The following is a 16,791-nucleotide window of genomic DNA, read 5'->3' as shown; positions in this document are numbered from 1 at the left end:
AGCTTGGATTTACGGCTATTGTGAGAGAATGGAAAGTTGTACCAATCTTGAAGCAGAATTATGGGTAGTGTATAAAGGACTCACAATGATTCTCCAAAAAGACTTCAACAAAGTGATTGTGGAAACAGATGCCCAAGAAGTTGTAAAGCTGCTTAAAGAAGGCCCTAGTGAGAAACACTCTTACAAAGGTCTAGTGGAAGATGCGAGGATAATCTTTAATGGATGTCAATGCACTGCCCAACATGTGTTTCGTGAAGGAAACCTCTGTGCAGACGCTCTAGCAAAATTGGAAGCTGAACAACCTGAAACTATCCTAGGGAGTTGTCAGTTGCACATACGCAGGGATGGGTAGGGAGTGGGCTTAATCCCCATTTGCTTTGTTTTATTCCGATGTATCCAAAAAATAAAAAATAAAAAATTTAACTTCTGGTATCCCAAAATTATGTCAGAATCGCATAAATCATGACTTCAAATTAGGATTGGAGCTGGATTTCTTTTATTTTTATTTTTATTGAAACTTGGGATATGAAAAATTACAAATTTATGAAAGTGCAAAATAGATTTATATGAATTGACCAAATGGGCTGAGATTAACTTTTGTCTCTCATTAGGTAGCCAGTTAAGTGAAGGCATCCAACATCATCTAAAGTTAATCACCACGTCACACCCAATACCTGCAACGATTACAAAATTTCAAATATATAGAATATATTCGTTTATTTATCAATTTTGCTTTTATTTGCAGTCAACACCACACATGTTCAAACTTGTTCACCAATCTTATTTGGGCATAATTTTAAGATGTTTCAACAAATTCTGTGCCCCCCTCACACATAACATAGAAAATTAATTAAATATTTAATTTATTTAATTAACCTTGAATTATAATAATGATTAATGTTTTGAAAAATATTGATTATTGCACTTATAAAATTTTAAATTAAAATGTATATAATTTTAAAGAAAAATGCTTGGGAGCACTAATTAGTGCTCCCACTAATTAGGTGGCAGTGAGTCCCGCCATTAGTGATGTGATGTTTTGGTCTTGGAGTTGTATTTTTTTTTATTTTTTTTTACTTTTTTAATGCATTAGTGCTATTAGTGGTACTGTTTTTAGTGGGATGAATCATTGTTGAATTTTAAAACACTTCAAATACACAGAATTACTGTGGTAAATTTGAATCTTATGGTGATAGTACTAAAAAAATAAAATATACCCGGCCTAGAATACGCCAAAATATATCAATTTAATACCATAGCATGCTAAAATATAATATTGGCACGAACGAAATAATATAATCTGCTAGGGATGGCCTAACATTTAAAAGTCGTTCAAAAATCACCATATGGATTACCAAATAAATAAGGGCAAATTACATATACCCCTCAAGATTTAGCAAAATTACAGATTCTCCCCTAAGATTTGAGAAATTACAAATATCCCCTGAAGATACTATTTGCATAACAAATTAAGGGGTAAATTGTTATGAAAATATAAATCTCAGGGAGCAATTTGTTATGAAAATATAAATCTCAGGGGAATATCTGTAATTTCCGAAACCCTAGGGAGATATCTGTAATTTAACTAAACCTCGAGGGAGGTATATGTAATTTGCCCAATAAATAAAGAGAATTTGAACATGCATTGCATAACCTAAGTAAATAATTACCTAATTGTATAATGAAAGAAACTACCAAAAAGTTGACAGCAACACATAATAGGATAAGAACCATTCCATCTTGCCAACCATTGACCAATAATAAAACTAGAATGTAAACCCCACCATAAATATCAACACCTATATACATTATCCTAACATATACTAAAGCATTCTAGGGTTATAACATGACAAAATCCATAATTTTAAGTCTCAACTATCAAATGAAAAACTCAAATCTAAATTTGCATAATGTATATGTCTTGCATGCAGAATTATGCATAACCGATGTCTCAAAATTGCCTTCTTATCAGCAATAATAATTTGCAGCCATGGGCGGCACAGAGGGCACCTGACTGTTTCCATTCTCTGCTATGGGAAGGAATTTCTCGCAGTCTTTTGCCCCGATTTGTGAAAATGTTTGCACAAGCAAAGACATATGGCTAGCCAATGTATCCTTGAAATACTGCGAGCAGCTCTTGTCACCTGCATCAAGATCCTGAACCCCGCCTTTCACGAGACACCCCACTTGAGCACCATCCATGTACGCCTTGCATGCCACTAGAATATCTTGAGCACGTTTGAAGAAATGTCCAATGACGAAGTCCTCAAAATGCTGCAGCCAAAAACGATTTCGAATTATGAGATCATAAATGCCCAGAGAAAGACCCAAAAAAAAAAATACGACCACAAGTACTCTATCCAAATGCACATGCGCATTGAATTTAGTGAATTTTTTAAAGATTTTTCTGCAAATCTCAAACAAAGAGCAACTAAAAATAAATTAAGATATTTATAACATAAAACTCAATACATGTTCTAGCATGAAACTATGTTAAGACTATCAAAATGCTGAATGTTGAACAGTCCTGTTTGTCAATTTTGGTAACACAGATTGGAACTTCCAACTATTTTGTCTTTCTAACGAACTATAAGAAAATACAGCCTAATCAAAGCTTTTTAAAGGTTTTCACAAAGCCCTCATTAGCCTGAATATCCTACCCATTGAATGTATGCAAAGCACATTCTTATGTGTTCAAAACATGAAAATCCAAAATCAATTTGTTTCTTCTCCAAACTAGAAACAATTTTATGAGAACTTGTAAGTTGAAAAAAGAGACTGTCAATCAAAGATAACCTTATTTGGTAAACATAAAATGGTTAAATAATGCTTCGTAATCAAGAGAAACAAACTCCAGCTATTCATGGGCATCTGTAAGACTCATTTGCACTAAATGAAGGGATTACACAATTTTGATGTTCCCCAAAATTGCCCTAAGAAAATTCAATTATATACTGTTCAAGAAATTTCTATATTCATGTGCTAAAGAGGCAAATATGGAAACTTCCACTTCTCCCAAAATTCTGCAACTGCTTTAGTTTTTACTTCAACTCCTTTCCAGTTTTTAGTTGTAATAAAATTTCCTGTGATTTTCAATGCACATGTATCGCATAAGCACGCCCTCTTGTGATATATAATTGCTTCATCCAATAATAACAAGCTTTTCTCTTGGAATCTCCAAGAGGAAATGTTATCGGCATGGTCATTATAACATTATCCATGGGGGATGAATACTAAGGGGGTGTTTGGGAAACTAGTTTTGAGAATAGCCTCAAAAACAAAAAAAAGCCCAAAAGCCTTTGAACCAAAAGTTTTTTCAAAAAAAAAAAAAATAGGCCGGCAGGAAACTGTCACTGTGACAGCCTACCACTGTCACAGTGACAGGTAGGGAAATTACAATTTTGCCCCTTTGAATTTATTTTGAAAAATGTGAAGTTAGGGATAAATTTGACATTTTAACTTCAAACATCATTTCAAAACATTTTTCAATACACCAACTCAAATAAAAATCCATCTCATCTTCCCAAACACAAAAACTAAAATAGCCTACTAAAATAGCCAAAAACCTCTAAAGTAGCCACTTCCCAAACACCCACTAAGTAAACCAATCACTGAACGAAAATGGCTCATAACAAGCACAAACTATTGGCAATAAGGAGGAGCAACAGCAAACTAACCTTTGGTGGCCTCCTCATGGTGTACACCATTGTTTTCAGCGATAGTATAAATGTATTTTCATTGTACTGCTGAGAGTTCTTTTCTCCGTTTGCTGATCCACTCATTCTAGCAAATCCAGGCTCATTGAAGTAGGGCTTTGCATTCAAGATTATCCCCTGTATGGACACCAGAACTTGTAGCATGGTCGATACACCCGGGATCCACTTTTCATTTTGACTACCACTCCAGGTGTTAAGAAGGCTGAGGCATACTTTTCCACAATTATACAAATTTGGATTGATTCGAAGACCACCAGAATGATAGTAGACAAGCTGACACAAGTAGTTCCCTAGTTGTTAGAAATATGATCTACTATAAAAATATGTAACCCCAAGCACAAGCACACTAAGAACCTTGCTTACATACCGGTGGGACATTCGGATAACCACTAGGGAAGAAAACATCAAAGAAGAAGAGACCATCATGGTAGGGAGTCCCCTCCGCTCCTACAATTACAGCCCTCAAAAGGTCCATCCTTGATTCGTAAACCCTGACAAATATTGTATCTACTCCAGTGACAATAAAATAAACAGAAAGTGAGAGACAAGTCCGAATCTATAAATCACCACTGAAAAGTTCCACAAAAAGGATGAGCAAAAATGGAAAGCAGTGGAAAAAGAGAGGCTGGGGGGTAGGCACCAGTAATGGTAAACCCCATCCACATGCAAATGAAAACCAATTTATTGTATTTGTCTACCCAATAAACAACAATAGGGGTTCAGTCATAAAAAATAGCCCCAAAATCAGGCAAAACAATTGATTATTAACAATACCAATATAAAAACTTGCCTGGCAAATCTTTCTCAAGGATCCTCCACTCATCCTGTATTTTCTTTGCCCAATTCTTTGATGGCTGTCAAAAGAAAGTAAATCTATGTAAGAAAAAAAAAGTTACCAGTGTCGGTCCCTTTTAATAAATTTGCTTAATGGGGGTTAGAGTGGACTTTGGGAAGATGATTAGCCTTAGCATTATTTACCCAAAGTGGCTGCTCTCAAACTCCAATCCATGTACTCATCAAACAACAATTTGCTACATAAATAAAATAAAAAGAAATAAAAGGAAGGCATCTTTTATGTGTACATGCCTGCTTCACTGAAGAACCTTTGCTAGAATACTGATGGTCCGAATGATCAGGAACGGTATCAAATTGTTTAAAAAGTTCGAATTTCTTCAGAATATCATCTTCATTCCCATATTTTTCGAGGTTAGATGTTGACCCAAGTGGGACAGTTGAACTTCCTGCAGCAGTTACACTCTTTTGATCTTCAGCAGGATCCTGGACCCAGGGGCCATATAACATTTTTCCAGAATAGAGATGCACAGCATCAGATGAGTTATGGATACCATCACTAACAAAAGGTGGTTGGTTCATAAACGCAGGAGAACCCTGCCATCCAGACATATATGCATCTACTCCAGGAGGAAGACTCATTGTGCCCGTTGCTGGAAATGCTGAAAAGTTTGGATTACCATTACCAACGGGCTTCTTACGTCTGTTGCGAATATGAGATCCCCTACTAGATGGGTCCATTCCAGAAGAGAGCTTCATAATGCCCGGTTGCTTAAGTGAGGTATAATTAGTTGTACTACCAGAAACAGGAGGCTTCTTTTTATTGTGCGAAAATCCTGGCATGCACCAAGATTTAAATCCAGATGGAAGATTCATTGCACCCTTTTCTGTTTGTGAACTCAAATGAGTTGAACTAGTTGACTCAGCTGCTTTCTTCTTATTTTGAGCAGATTCTGGTAATGACCAAGGAGGAGACAGCACCACCCCATAAGGGTGACTCAGAGTGTCCATTTGGGTTTCCAAACTGGAACTGCTCATGGAAGACAACTTTTTTCCAGTCTGGGAAAGTTCTGGTAACACCAAAGAATATGATGGGTGTGCCCCAGGGGAATCCAATTGGATAGAAACAGTTGAATGGTTAGAACTGCCTGCAATAGTTGGATTCTTTTTATCCTGGTCATGATCAGAGAACCAAGGAATGGGAGCCTCAACTCCAGGAGGAATATCCATGCAATCAAAATGGGCTTGCAGAAATGTATATTTGTCATCATATGTTAAATCATCATGATACATATCCATATACTCATCATCACCGTAAGAAAAATCATGACTGAAACCTTCTAAATTAAAAGAATTAGGCGGCCCTGGGACAGAGTTCTTCTTAGAAGACTGGACTCCACCCACTGATGCAGGCTTTGCTGAATTACTATGACTATATGAAATATCGGCCAAAGCTTCCTAAAAAGGGAAGGAAAAGTATTACTCAGCGCATTTGCTCTATGATAACTAAATAAGCAAGTAACAACAGCAGCTAAGAGGGGAACCAACGATTAGCTAGGATATTTTACAGTATAACAGAAAAGTTAATTACAGAAGTAACTATTGAAAACCTTTTATTTACCTTCCCTTTGTTATGTGTATCAACTTTCTCATCAACAAGCATAACATCTCCAGAATCTTCATCCATGTCAATATCAATTACTTCATGGTGAAAAACCTACATTAAATCAGTTCCTTCAGCAATTAAAAAATTTCTAAGAGAAACAAACTTCCAGCACATACAAACATCAACTCAGGTACAATACTAACAATGATGCAAATCCAGATGAAAAATCACATCAACAAAGGCAACCATATGTTATATGGCCTCATGTACAGGTGTCGGGTGCGGGTATGTATCTAGAGGTCGGACTCATCAAACCATAAATTTAAAGATACGTGGACTTGGCAAAAAAATGTCATATTTTTATATTTTTAATCAAGTATGTGAGATAAAATGGTGCAATATATAACTTACGGTATCCAAAAAACAGTTATAGCAATTATACAACAATATGTACATATAATCATTGTGTTATATACAATTATATAAGAAGTGTCCGTTGAAATGTAGTTGCCACACATCCCATATCCTTGTCCGAGTGTCAAGTGTTGAATGTCTGACAATGGTATTTGATTTATTTTGAAGAGTCCAAATAACATAATTGAGAGTAAGTGAGACAAATATATATATATATATATATATATATATATATTTAGATAAATACATATATATAATGTTGAAAGCAACAGGCCATCGATTTTCAGTCACAATCTTTCAACACAACATGTTAGTGAGCAATCTACAAGTATCTACTAAATGAGATCACATAAGTAAATAAGGAGTCAAGCAACCAAAGGACCTCAAGGTTGCTAGAGAAAAGAAACCAGGGAGGCAGTTTATAAAGATGTTCAAACTCAAGACATCATACAAATGTGAAACCAATCCCTATTAAGGTTGCGAGAGATTTCCATAGCTTCTTTTTCTTTAATTTTCAAGTGCAATGAGTGGCTCCAGTTTCGGTCACCGAGCTATATGGATGTTGGCCCAAAGGACGTACCTGGAAGTCCAGGCAAGCCAGGAGCACTACTTTATGCGTTAGTATTTGGGGGGAGAGGACAAGTGTACCTTTGTAGATGTAGACCACAAGGCAATTTCCTGATTTTTTTATTTTTTTATTTTTTTTTTGACTACATAGAAGATTTCAACTTTTTAGAAGCATCTTAGCTTTTGTTAGCTCCTATATAGTATAATCCACTAGAACAATATCATCTATGCACAAGATATAACATGGGACATCATCCCAAATGTGTTTAGTTAATTTATCCATGACTAAGGCAAATAAGTAAGGACTCAAAACTTACCCTTGATGCAACCTTACAGTGATTGAAATTCGCAAGTTTCTCCTACAGGTGATCTAATCATAGTCACTAAAATACATGTCTTTTATCGCATTAACATACCCTTTGGTTACTCATTTTTTTCTCCAACACCCACCATATTACATCACTAGGCAACCTGTCATAAGCTTTTTCTAAATAAATAAAATCATATATAGATCCCTCATTTTCTCTATCCATTTTTCTATTAATCTTCTTAATTAAAATATTGCTTCCATAGTTGATCTACCAAACATAAATAAAAACTCATTCTCTGACACTGTTGTTATAACCCTTAACCGATGCTCAATCACTGTCTCCCACAATTTATTGTATAACTTAATACCTCCATAGTATTTGCAATTTTGGATGTCCTTTATTTATATATATAGGTATTAAAATACTTTTTCTCCACTCGTCACACATTTTTCTAGTCATTAGAATCATAAGAATTTTATTAACCAAGATACACCCTCTTTTCCTTACCTAAGCATTTCCAACCCTCAACTGGGATACAATCTGGCCCTAATCCCTTACCTAATTTCATCTTCTTCAATGCAAATTCTACTTCAAACTCTCTTAGTCAACAATAAAATCTATATACTCTAGTTCCAATAACACTAACATATTCCTCTCTTCCTAAGTTTCCTAAATGTTTTTCATTTAGCAGATTATCAAGATAACTTTTTCACCTTTCCTTAACCTCTCTCCTAATCTTTCACTCTCTCAAATCCTCACTTTCTATACAATCACACGCCGTCCTTGCATAATACGCGACAGGTCTGTGTGGCACTTGTTAGACACCCAACTAGTCCATCAAAACAACTCGTGGTATTTGGAAAGGCAAACAAACACAAACAAGCAAAATAACTAACTAACAAGCAAAAACATATGCCAAACAAGTGACATCAAAATGAAACACTTTATACATCTTTACGAGCTATTACAATGCATGAACGAAATACATTTGACACCCTAACACAACCTTGATTGGGGTAAAATCTATGAAGCACAGGTACTAAAAAATGGGCCGCGTACAAGTATCGGATACGGATACGCATCCGATACGCCAAGATATGTATCGGATACGACATCCCAATTTTTTTTATTTTTTTGAATTTTGGATATGTGAGAGATATGTTCCGGGTACTTTTGAGATACAATGGAGCAGAAAACATAATTTTGAAAACTTTTTTTTGGGTCAAACCGTAAATAAAGAAGTTAAATTGAAAATAATACAAATCAGATCCTTCAAATACACATACGCAAGAACCAAAATCAAAAAAACATAAAGAAGAAGAAAAAACCTAACCTCAATCCACAAATCAAAGAAGCATTGAAGCAAAAATCTGGTTCCTTTTCTCTCGATCGATCGACCACAACGACAACAATAGAACAGGTTTCTCTCTCTCTCACTCTCGTTCTCTCTCTCTCTCTCTCTCTCTCTCTCATTTTCCTCTCTATCTCTCACTATCACGTAGGGGTGAGCAGCGGATATATCGATCCGCCAAAACCAACCGAACCAATCCGCCGCATTTTGGACGGATGCGTGATGACGAACGGACGGTTGCGGATTGATTTTCTCCAATCCGCCAATCTGGCAAACGGATGGCGGATTTGAGATTCCTTTGGCCGCAACCAAACCGCCAAACTGCGAGCACCCCTAGTAATTTATAAGACTTTGCGTTTTTAGTTTGTTTAAATATTCTATTTGTATTTTCAATTAAAAAAGAATTTAAATATTCTGTTGAAAAAAAAATTTCAACTTAAATATCTTTTTTGAATTGAAAAAAATAAACGTATTATTTATTTATATTTTTTGGTTTATAAATCTATCTCTAAAAATAATAAATAGAAAATATGATATATGCTGGTTGGTTTTTATTTTCAAAAACAGATATAGATGTAACAATATAGAGACATACAATCTCTACTACTGCTTTGTTCATGATTTTTGTGGTTTGAATTGCTTTTATATTTTAAGAACCACAAATTGTAATACTTTATGTGGATGAGGCATGCTGTAATTGTAGTATGTGGATGAGACGTGCAGTGATTGTGATATTCTAAAGTTTCAAACTTTCTTACTTTGGATGAGGCATGCAATGATTATAATATTTTTTTAAGTTATTGACTGTAATACTTTCTTTTTTCTTTTTTTTTTTAGGAAGTGCACAAGTTGAATTATGTTGAAAATTTATAAAATTTTAAACCGCCAAACCGATTCGCATCCATCCGCCAAACCGTCAATCCGCTCAATCCACATCTGCCGAATTAGCGGACAGGTGCGGATTGATTTTCTCCAATCCGCCAATCTGGCGGACGGATGGCGGATTGGAAGTTCTGTGACCGCAACCGACCCGCACCCACCCCTACTAACACGTTTCTTGATTTCTTTTTTTTCCTTATCTATTACATTGCCGCTGCTTTATTCATTTTTTTTTTTCCCCCCTTATCTAATGGCTTCTGGTTTATCTAATAGGCTACTTTATTTAATTTTTTTTTCCCACTTTTAGTTTTGGATGTTTTATGAATATTTGAAGACTCCTAGTTTAATAGGAATTCCTCTCTTTATTTATTAATTTGCTTTAGGTTTTATTTTCATGCATATACATTATTAAAATTATAAAAAATATTTTTCACAAACGTATCTCCAACATATCCGTATCTTACTTTTTCAAATTTTGACGTATCACTGTATCCATATCGTACACATATCCTATATATGTATTTGTGCTTCCTAGGGTAGAATAAAGGCGCAGGTAGTATGGTTCAGCACTTGAGTACCCCGTATATCAGCATTCTAAGCTTTTGGCTAATTGGCAAGAGAAAACATCGATTAGAACAACTAAGAACTCATAATGTCTCCTTTATTAATCATCCTAATTATGGAAGCTTTAGTTGAATGATGGATAAGGCAATACGAGGCTTCATGGAGGGTTTTAAGCTGAGCAACATGGATAAGTCATTGCTATTAACATCTCTCTACTATTTACAAATGATACTATCATTTTATTTTTGGTCGTATGCAACACAATGTGATTATTATTATTATTTTTTTATTGGCACCATAGTGTCCGAATCAAAGCCTAACTAATCCCCAAGGATGTACAAGCTTTCGGTAAGGAGTTTCCCGCAAGTGCATCACGGTTAATTCAAAAGTTTTCCCCTAGTCCAATGGCCCTAAGAAATTGTTAGCACCTAAGAGATTTCGATCCCTGAACCTTGGAGAGAGCACACCCCCAAGACCCAAGCCCTTGGAGAAATTATTTGAAGTGTGCGCTTTGTGTTTCGAAGCGTTTTCAAGCCTTCAAGTAAATCTTAAGGAAGTCAGAGTTTATTATTGTTTAAGAGGTGCCTAACATTAATTAGTTAACAATTGTTCATGGTTGTTAAGTGGGTGTGGTAGGCTTACTCTAATTAAAGAGTAATTTATTGAGCGTAACTTCACAATTTATGTTTTTATTCACAATTCTAGCCTTTGTTGCTGCGAGGGAATTTATATCGGGCGGTATCAAAGAAGAGTTCAAATACCATTTTGTAGATTGGAATGTAGTATGTACTTTGATTAGGGAAGGGTTTGGGCATTAGTAATTAGAGATCTTCAATCACTCTTTATCAAGGAAGTGGTTGGAGAGGTTTTCTTGTGAGTAGGATAGTTAGTGAAAAAGGTCGTGATAGTGAAGTACGAGTGTAGTTGTAGGGAGTGACATTTTTGCAGGTCAAGATGCTTCATGGAGTTAATGTGGAAAGGGGTCTAAAATGTTAGGGATAGGTTTGATAATTAGGGAGAGGGATAAGAGTTATATTTAACCCCCAACACTAATTTAATGCTTCAAGATGAATAAGGCAAGTAGGCAAATTCTAAGTTAAAATCTTGCCAAATAACAATAATAGGTTGGTGTTGTTTAATAGGGCATTGTTAGGGAAGTGGTTTTGGCAGTTCGCTTAGGAGCAGGATCATTTGTGGCACAGGGTGGTTGCTATCAAGTATGGGGTGGAAAAGGGGGATTGGAGGTCAGGGGATATTGGGTCTCATGGTCGAGGTTTGTAAATGGGGGTTTGGTTGGGAAAAGGGGAGCTTTGGGATAGGGTAAAGTTTCGAGTGGGATCAAGGAAGAAGGTGTTGTTTTGGAGGGATAGGTGGTATGGAGAGGTTTCTTTGGAGGTGTGTTTCCCTTTGATTTTTAGTATTGCTATGAATCGGGAGGCTATGGGTGAGGATTATTTGGAGGTGGACGGTGTGGTGGTGTGGGATATCCAATTGCGCCGTCCTGTTCAGGATTGGGAGGTGGATCAATTGGAGGAGTTGTTCAGCTTCTTGTATGGGTTGGGGATTACCGATAGGAGGGAAGATATGCTAGGTTGGAATGTTGTGGGTACAAAAGTCCAATTTACTGTTTCGTCATTTTATCGGAGTTTGGAGGGGGTGCTAGAGGAGGCTTGTCCTTGGAAGAGTATATGGGTATCGGGTGCTCCTTCTAAGGTGATTTTCTTTTATGGATAGCTTTTTCAGGACGGAACCTTACTATTGATAATTTGGTTCGTCGTGGACATGTGTTGATCAATCAGTGTTGTATTTACTATGCCAATGCGGAGTCTTTGGATTACTTGTTTCTCCATTGTTCAGTGACTTCGAGGTTGTGGGGGCTTATTTTTTCTATTTTTGGAGTTGTTTGGGCGCACCAAGGGGGATTTTGGAGTTATTGTGGAGTTGGAGGGGGTTTCAAATAGGGTGTCATCGGTGCCGGGTTTCGTTGTTGGTGCTATTTTGTTTGATGTGGTTGGTTTGGTTGGAGAGTAATTGGCACACTTTTCGAGAGTTATATCGGAGTGTGTCGTGGCTTGAAAACTAATTATTAGTTACTTTGTATAGTTGGTTGGAAAAGAGGGGGGAATCCGAATTTGTTTGCTTTTTTAAACCTTTTAGATGATGTTATTGGTTAGGCATTTTTTAGATGTTTTCTAGTTGATTTTAGAGAATTCCCATATTGGGATCTTTTGTATTCTTTTACATCATCTTGATACTTTCTCAATAAAGTCTTATTTATTTATCCAAAAAATAAAATAAAATTTGGAAGTAGATTCAACATGGGAACCAAGAATCATCAAGTCAATGTCAAATAAACCAATGTGTATCCTCTAAAATGTGCACAGAGCTCCAAGATAAAGTTATGATTCTTATTTGTTTTTCGCTCTTTCTTTTAATGTTTGTTTTGTAGTATTTTGGTGTGTTTCAAGCTATGATTGAAACACAAACACCTCTCCGAAGGCAACGTATTGGCGTCCGACATGTGGTAGACACATGTCGGACACTCTATGGGAGGTGTCCCCTCTTTTTTTTTTGAATTTTTTGCAGTCGGACACGTTCGGGACACGATTCTGAACAAAACCCAAACCTATTGGTCAACAAAGAGAGAGAGAAGAGAAAGAAAGTGAAGAAGAACTAGTTGAAGCCCTAGAGCGAGGTATGTCCTCCTTCTTCTTCTTTGCTTCGCTTTTCTTCTTCTTTCATCACTTCGAAGATCCTCTCTCTCTCTCTCTCTCCCTCAGATCGTTTCTCTCTCTGTGTTTTTCTTCGTCTCCCCCTCTCTGCTTTTCCCTCTCTATTTTTCATCTCTCTTGCAAATCATCTCTCTCTCTCACTGATCGTCTCCCTCTCTCTATTTTTGTCTCTCTCTCGCTTTTTATTTCTCTATTTCTTTTTCTTCTCATGAAAGATTGAAAATATTTTTTTATAACAAAAACCATACTTTTTTATTTATTTATACCTGAGACCCTCTTTTTTCCCTCATTTTATTTTCTCTATTTTTTATTTTTAATTTTTTTCAATTTTACACATAAAATAAATAAATAAAATTATATACATTGAACGTATCCCCTGCGTGTCGTATCTCGAATTTTTTAAAATTTGCATGTCTGCGTATACGCGTTATGTCCCGTATCCGTGTCCATATCCGTATCCGTATCCGTGTCTATACTTCATAGGTTTCAAGCCTTGTTTGGGAAGAATGGATTTTAGTCAAATAGCCAGAAAGCCATATAAATAAATCAAAGATTCATTCCCTTCTCTATATGTTTTGTTCCTTTTTAGTAAAAAATTTTTTTAAAAAAAAAATTACCAAACACTTTAATTTTTTTCACCTCATATTTTAGCTAAGAAGTCCACTTTCCAAAGCAACTCCCAGTATATTTCAGTGAAAACAGTATAATTTATGTTTTTCTACAAATGTTTTGGGTCGATTTCCTAGGAGGTGAAGCACTTCTGCCATTTCTATGGAAATAAAATTGAAGTTGCAAACTTTAGAAAATTGGGTCTCGCACTGTTGGAAAGTATTTCATGGGATAAGAACATAAGAAAGAGTTTCGTAAGAAGAATTAATGTTAGGGAGGAAGAGCAATGGGAGTTTGCTAGGCCTTATAATCAGCTTTTGGCCCACAATTACTCGAGGCCCTCATGTAATTGTGGCTCGAGGCTTACCACATGTGGCAACCCAGAGAGCAACTTTCTGGGATCGTATGGTCAAGAAGGTTATTAAGCATCTTGATGGAAGGGGAAAACAAAAAAAGCATATTTCTATTTAGGTAGTCAAACACTGCATTTGAACTTCTTTAGTTGAAATTGTCAAAATCTTCCCAATAACACCTCCGTAGTTAGGAGATGATTGCACCCTAAATGAAAGGTGTGTGGTCCCTGACAGACTATAAAGCACAGGTACGGGTACGAGTACTGGTACTGGTACGATATGGGTACGTCGATACGGTAAAATTCAAAAAAAATAGAGTACGGGTACGGCTTGGTACGCTTGTAAAAAAATATTTATTTTTAATTTAGAGTAATGTAACAAATAATTAAATGGTTTAATTTGTTAAGGTCCAACCTATAATTAACATTTAATGCCAAAAGGAAAAGGATAAATCAAAATTAAATATCAATATATTAAACAACTTACAAACCATAGTTTAATTTTAAAATCATGCTAAGCATAAAACAAAAACTGAAAAAGAAATCTAGTGAAATGAGTTTTATCTCTGTAGTAGAAAGAAAATATTGTTTCAACTGAGGTACGGTACGGCTTGGATATATACTAGGTACGTCTGGGTACGTCAAAAATTAAGAAGAAAAAACTTGGATACGTGTTTCGTGTACCCGGTACGTATGCAGAAGTACCATACGAGGTACGGTACGTCGGTAAGTACCGGGTACGGGTACGGCATGTTTTTCGAAGTACCCATGCTTCATAGCTGACAGACAACCTTTTTGTGAAATAGTCATGAAAAATTCCTAAACATCCAAGACCTCTCTGGCATGTTGTGATCAAGAGAAACCACAATCTTCAAGAAACCAGTTTGGACTTTGGGTTCTAGACATGTTGACCCCAAGAAAGCCATTTCCCAGGGATATACCAAATTCCATCTTCATATTCATCTAAAGCTAAAAAAAATTTAAAAAGGCTCTTTGAATCTTCAATTTGTGCTAAGCCAATATCCTGTCAATTGTCAAAGACCTAACCGGTTCTTTCATCATGAAGTAACTAGATAACAGTATTTCAGCCAACAAAGGGGCAATTCAAGCTCCACATCCAAATTTACTCATGGTTATATTTTTAAAATTATAACTTTAACACCTTAATGACCACACAAGCATCAAATGATAACCCTATAAATTATTCCTATAATCACAAATTCATCACTAAACTGAACCCAAACTTTGTAGCATAAAGAATTAATCTCTCATGAAACCCAAATCAACTAATCAAACCTGCGACTACCCACATTCTCTCACTGCGAAAACTCCTCTCACAGTCTCACTCCATGCCATCAACAAAATGCAAATATCATACAGTATATACACACACAAAAAGCATCAATCTTTACCTCCTTCTGTTTAAGCGAATTGGATTTCGAACTCCAAACTCTCGGGGGAGAGATTTCGACAACCTCAGGGTCCATATACGACGAACTACTCCCAGGAAAAACCCTTTTCCTGCACCGATTGACAATCAAAATTGAATACATACATCGATATATATATATATAGAGAGAGAGAGAGAGGGAAAAAAATAGATAGAGAGAGAGAGAGGAGAGAGAATCACTTGGATTTCTGATGGATGTAACTGGGGAGAGGTGGGGACTCCATGGATGAGGAAACCTAGGGCTCCGTTTCGATCGCTTTCAGCGACGAAACCCAAAATCGGAAACGCAAACGTTCTTTCTACGTCTCCAGCGCAAACTCTTGTTACATTAGAGAAAGAGTGTGGTGTTTGTGTTTTGTTGGGGTGTGTTTGTGTGTTTGATGAGTGAGAAAATGAGAATTTATTCACGGAGAGAGAGAGAGAGAGAGAGAGAGGGAATCTTTGCCCTTTTTTTCTTTGTTCCTTTCTTTATTGATCGCTTCGCGCCTAGTTAAGTAGATCGTCAAGGATTGAGAGAGTGGATGGTGATTTCACTACACACCCTCGCTTGCTCAAAAATCACGCCAGAGCCATTGTGTTGTTATGGGAAATATAAATGTTTCGTTTCAAAGAGTGGTGGGTTGATTTCTTAATTATTTTAATTTGGAATTAAAATGTTTTATTTGGATTGAGTTTTTAAATTTTTTTATTTTTGTGAAAAAAAAATAAAATGACAAATTATTTATATGTCCTTTTTGAAAAATATGTATTCTATTTAATCCTAAAACCTTTTAGATAAACTTAAAAGTCCTATATTTATTTATCTTCTCCTCTTTTCCTACAATTTACTTCTTTTCTTTCTCTCTTTTTTTCTGATATCGGCGATGACAATGATGACAGCCACGTCTTCCTTTTTTTCTTTCTCTTTATAATCTACAATCACTGGCGACCGGTGACGACTATTAATTGGAATTCACGAGCAACCACTGAGTACCAACTCCTTACTTCGTACTCACCGACAACGAAAGAAATAAGTTTCTAACGAAGAAGATGAGTAGATCTACATTGAATCTGAGTAGATCTACGTTAGATCCACGTTAGATCCGACTATATCTAAACCAAAAAATAGTTGTTGGAGTACAAACATCTCTCTATATCTGTCTCTTTCCTTTAATCTCTTAGTTTTAATACTTTTTTTTGTACTACACACTTCTATTTTGCCTCCGTTTGGAAAGTGGGTTGGCTTTTTGGCTTTTTGGCTTTTTTGGCTATTTTAGCCTGGGCTAAAAAACTTGGTTTGGGAAGGGCTTTTTGGCTTTTTTGACTTTTTTTGTGAGAGAAGAGTGTAATGATTATGGGCTGGATGTGATGTTTTGTTTTTTGTGACTAAAATAGCCTATTTTGCCTTTTGTGGCTAAAATAGCCAAAAAAGCCCCAAACTCTTCTTGCCAAACGAACCCAAATAATGG

At 36.0% G+C, this 16,791-nt stretch overlaps 1 protein-coding gene across 1 annotated transcript; it reads right to left on the bottom strand.

The window, feature by feature from the left end:
* Positions 1–1,716: 1,716 nt before the first annotated feature.
* LOC114279702 (uncharacterized) lies at positions 1,717–15,949 on the bottom strand. Its single transcript, XM_028221987.2, has 8 exons — positions 15,524–15,949; positions 15,306–15,414; positions 6,130–6,225; positions 4,803–5,966; positions 4,507–4,570; positions 4,084–4,223; positions 3,678–3,989; positions 1,717–2,274 (listed from the first exon to the last, which is right to left on the bottom strand). Exons 1-8 carry the CDS (start codon positions 15,565–15,567, stop codon positions 1,969–1,971), a joined length of 2,235 nt encoding a protein of 744 aa, XP_028077788.2. The 5' UTR covers positions 15,568–15,949; the 3' UTR covers positions 1,717–1,968.
* Positions 15,950–16,791: the final 842 nt, after the last annotated feature.

The sequence above is a fragment of the Camellia sinensis genome, chromosome 7 (genome assembly GCF_055761805.1).
Source record: "Camellia sinensis isolate YWXY chromosome 7, ASM5576180v1, whole genome shotgun sequence".
NCBI classification, from domain to species: domain Eukaryota; kingdom Viridiplantae; phylum Streptophyta; class Magnoliopsida; order Ericales; family Theaceae; genus Camellia; species Camellia sinensis.
Note: the sequence above shows the minus strand (reverse complement) of the source record. Positions and strands in the feature narration are given on the sequence as shown.

Bases quoted from the DNA above. Each gene is read 5' to 3' on its own strand.
- LOC114279702 (XM_028221987.2), bottom strand. From the start codon at position 15,567: ATGGAGTCCCCACCTCTCCCCAGTTACATCCATCAGAAATCCAA. The intron at 6,226-15,305 runs GTAAAGATTGAT...GATTTAATGTAG, and splicing joins ATTCGCTTAAACAGAAGGAG to GTTTTTCACCATGAAGTAAT. The intron at 4,571-4,802 runs GCATGTACACAT...TTCTTTTGACAG, and splicing joins AAGGTTCTTCAGTGAAGCAG to CCATCAAAGAATTGGGCAAA.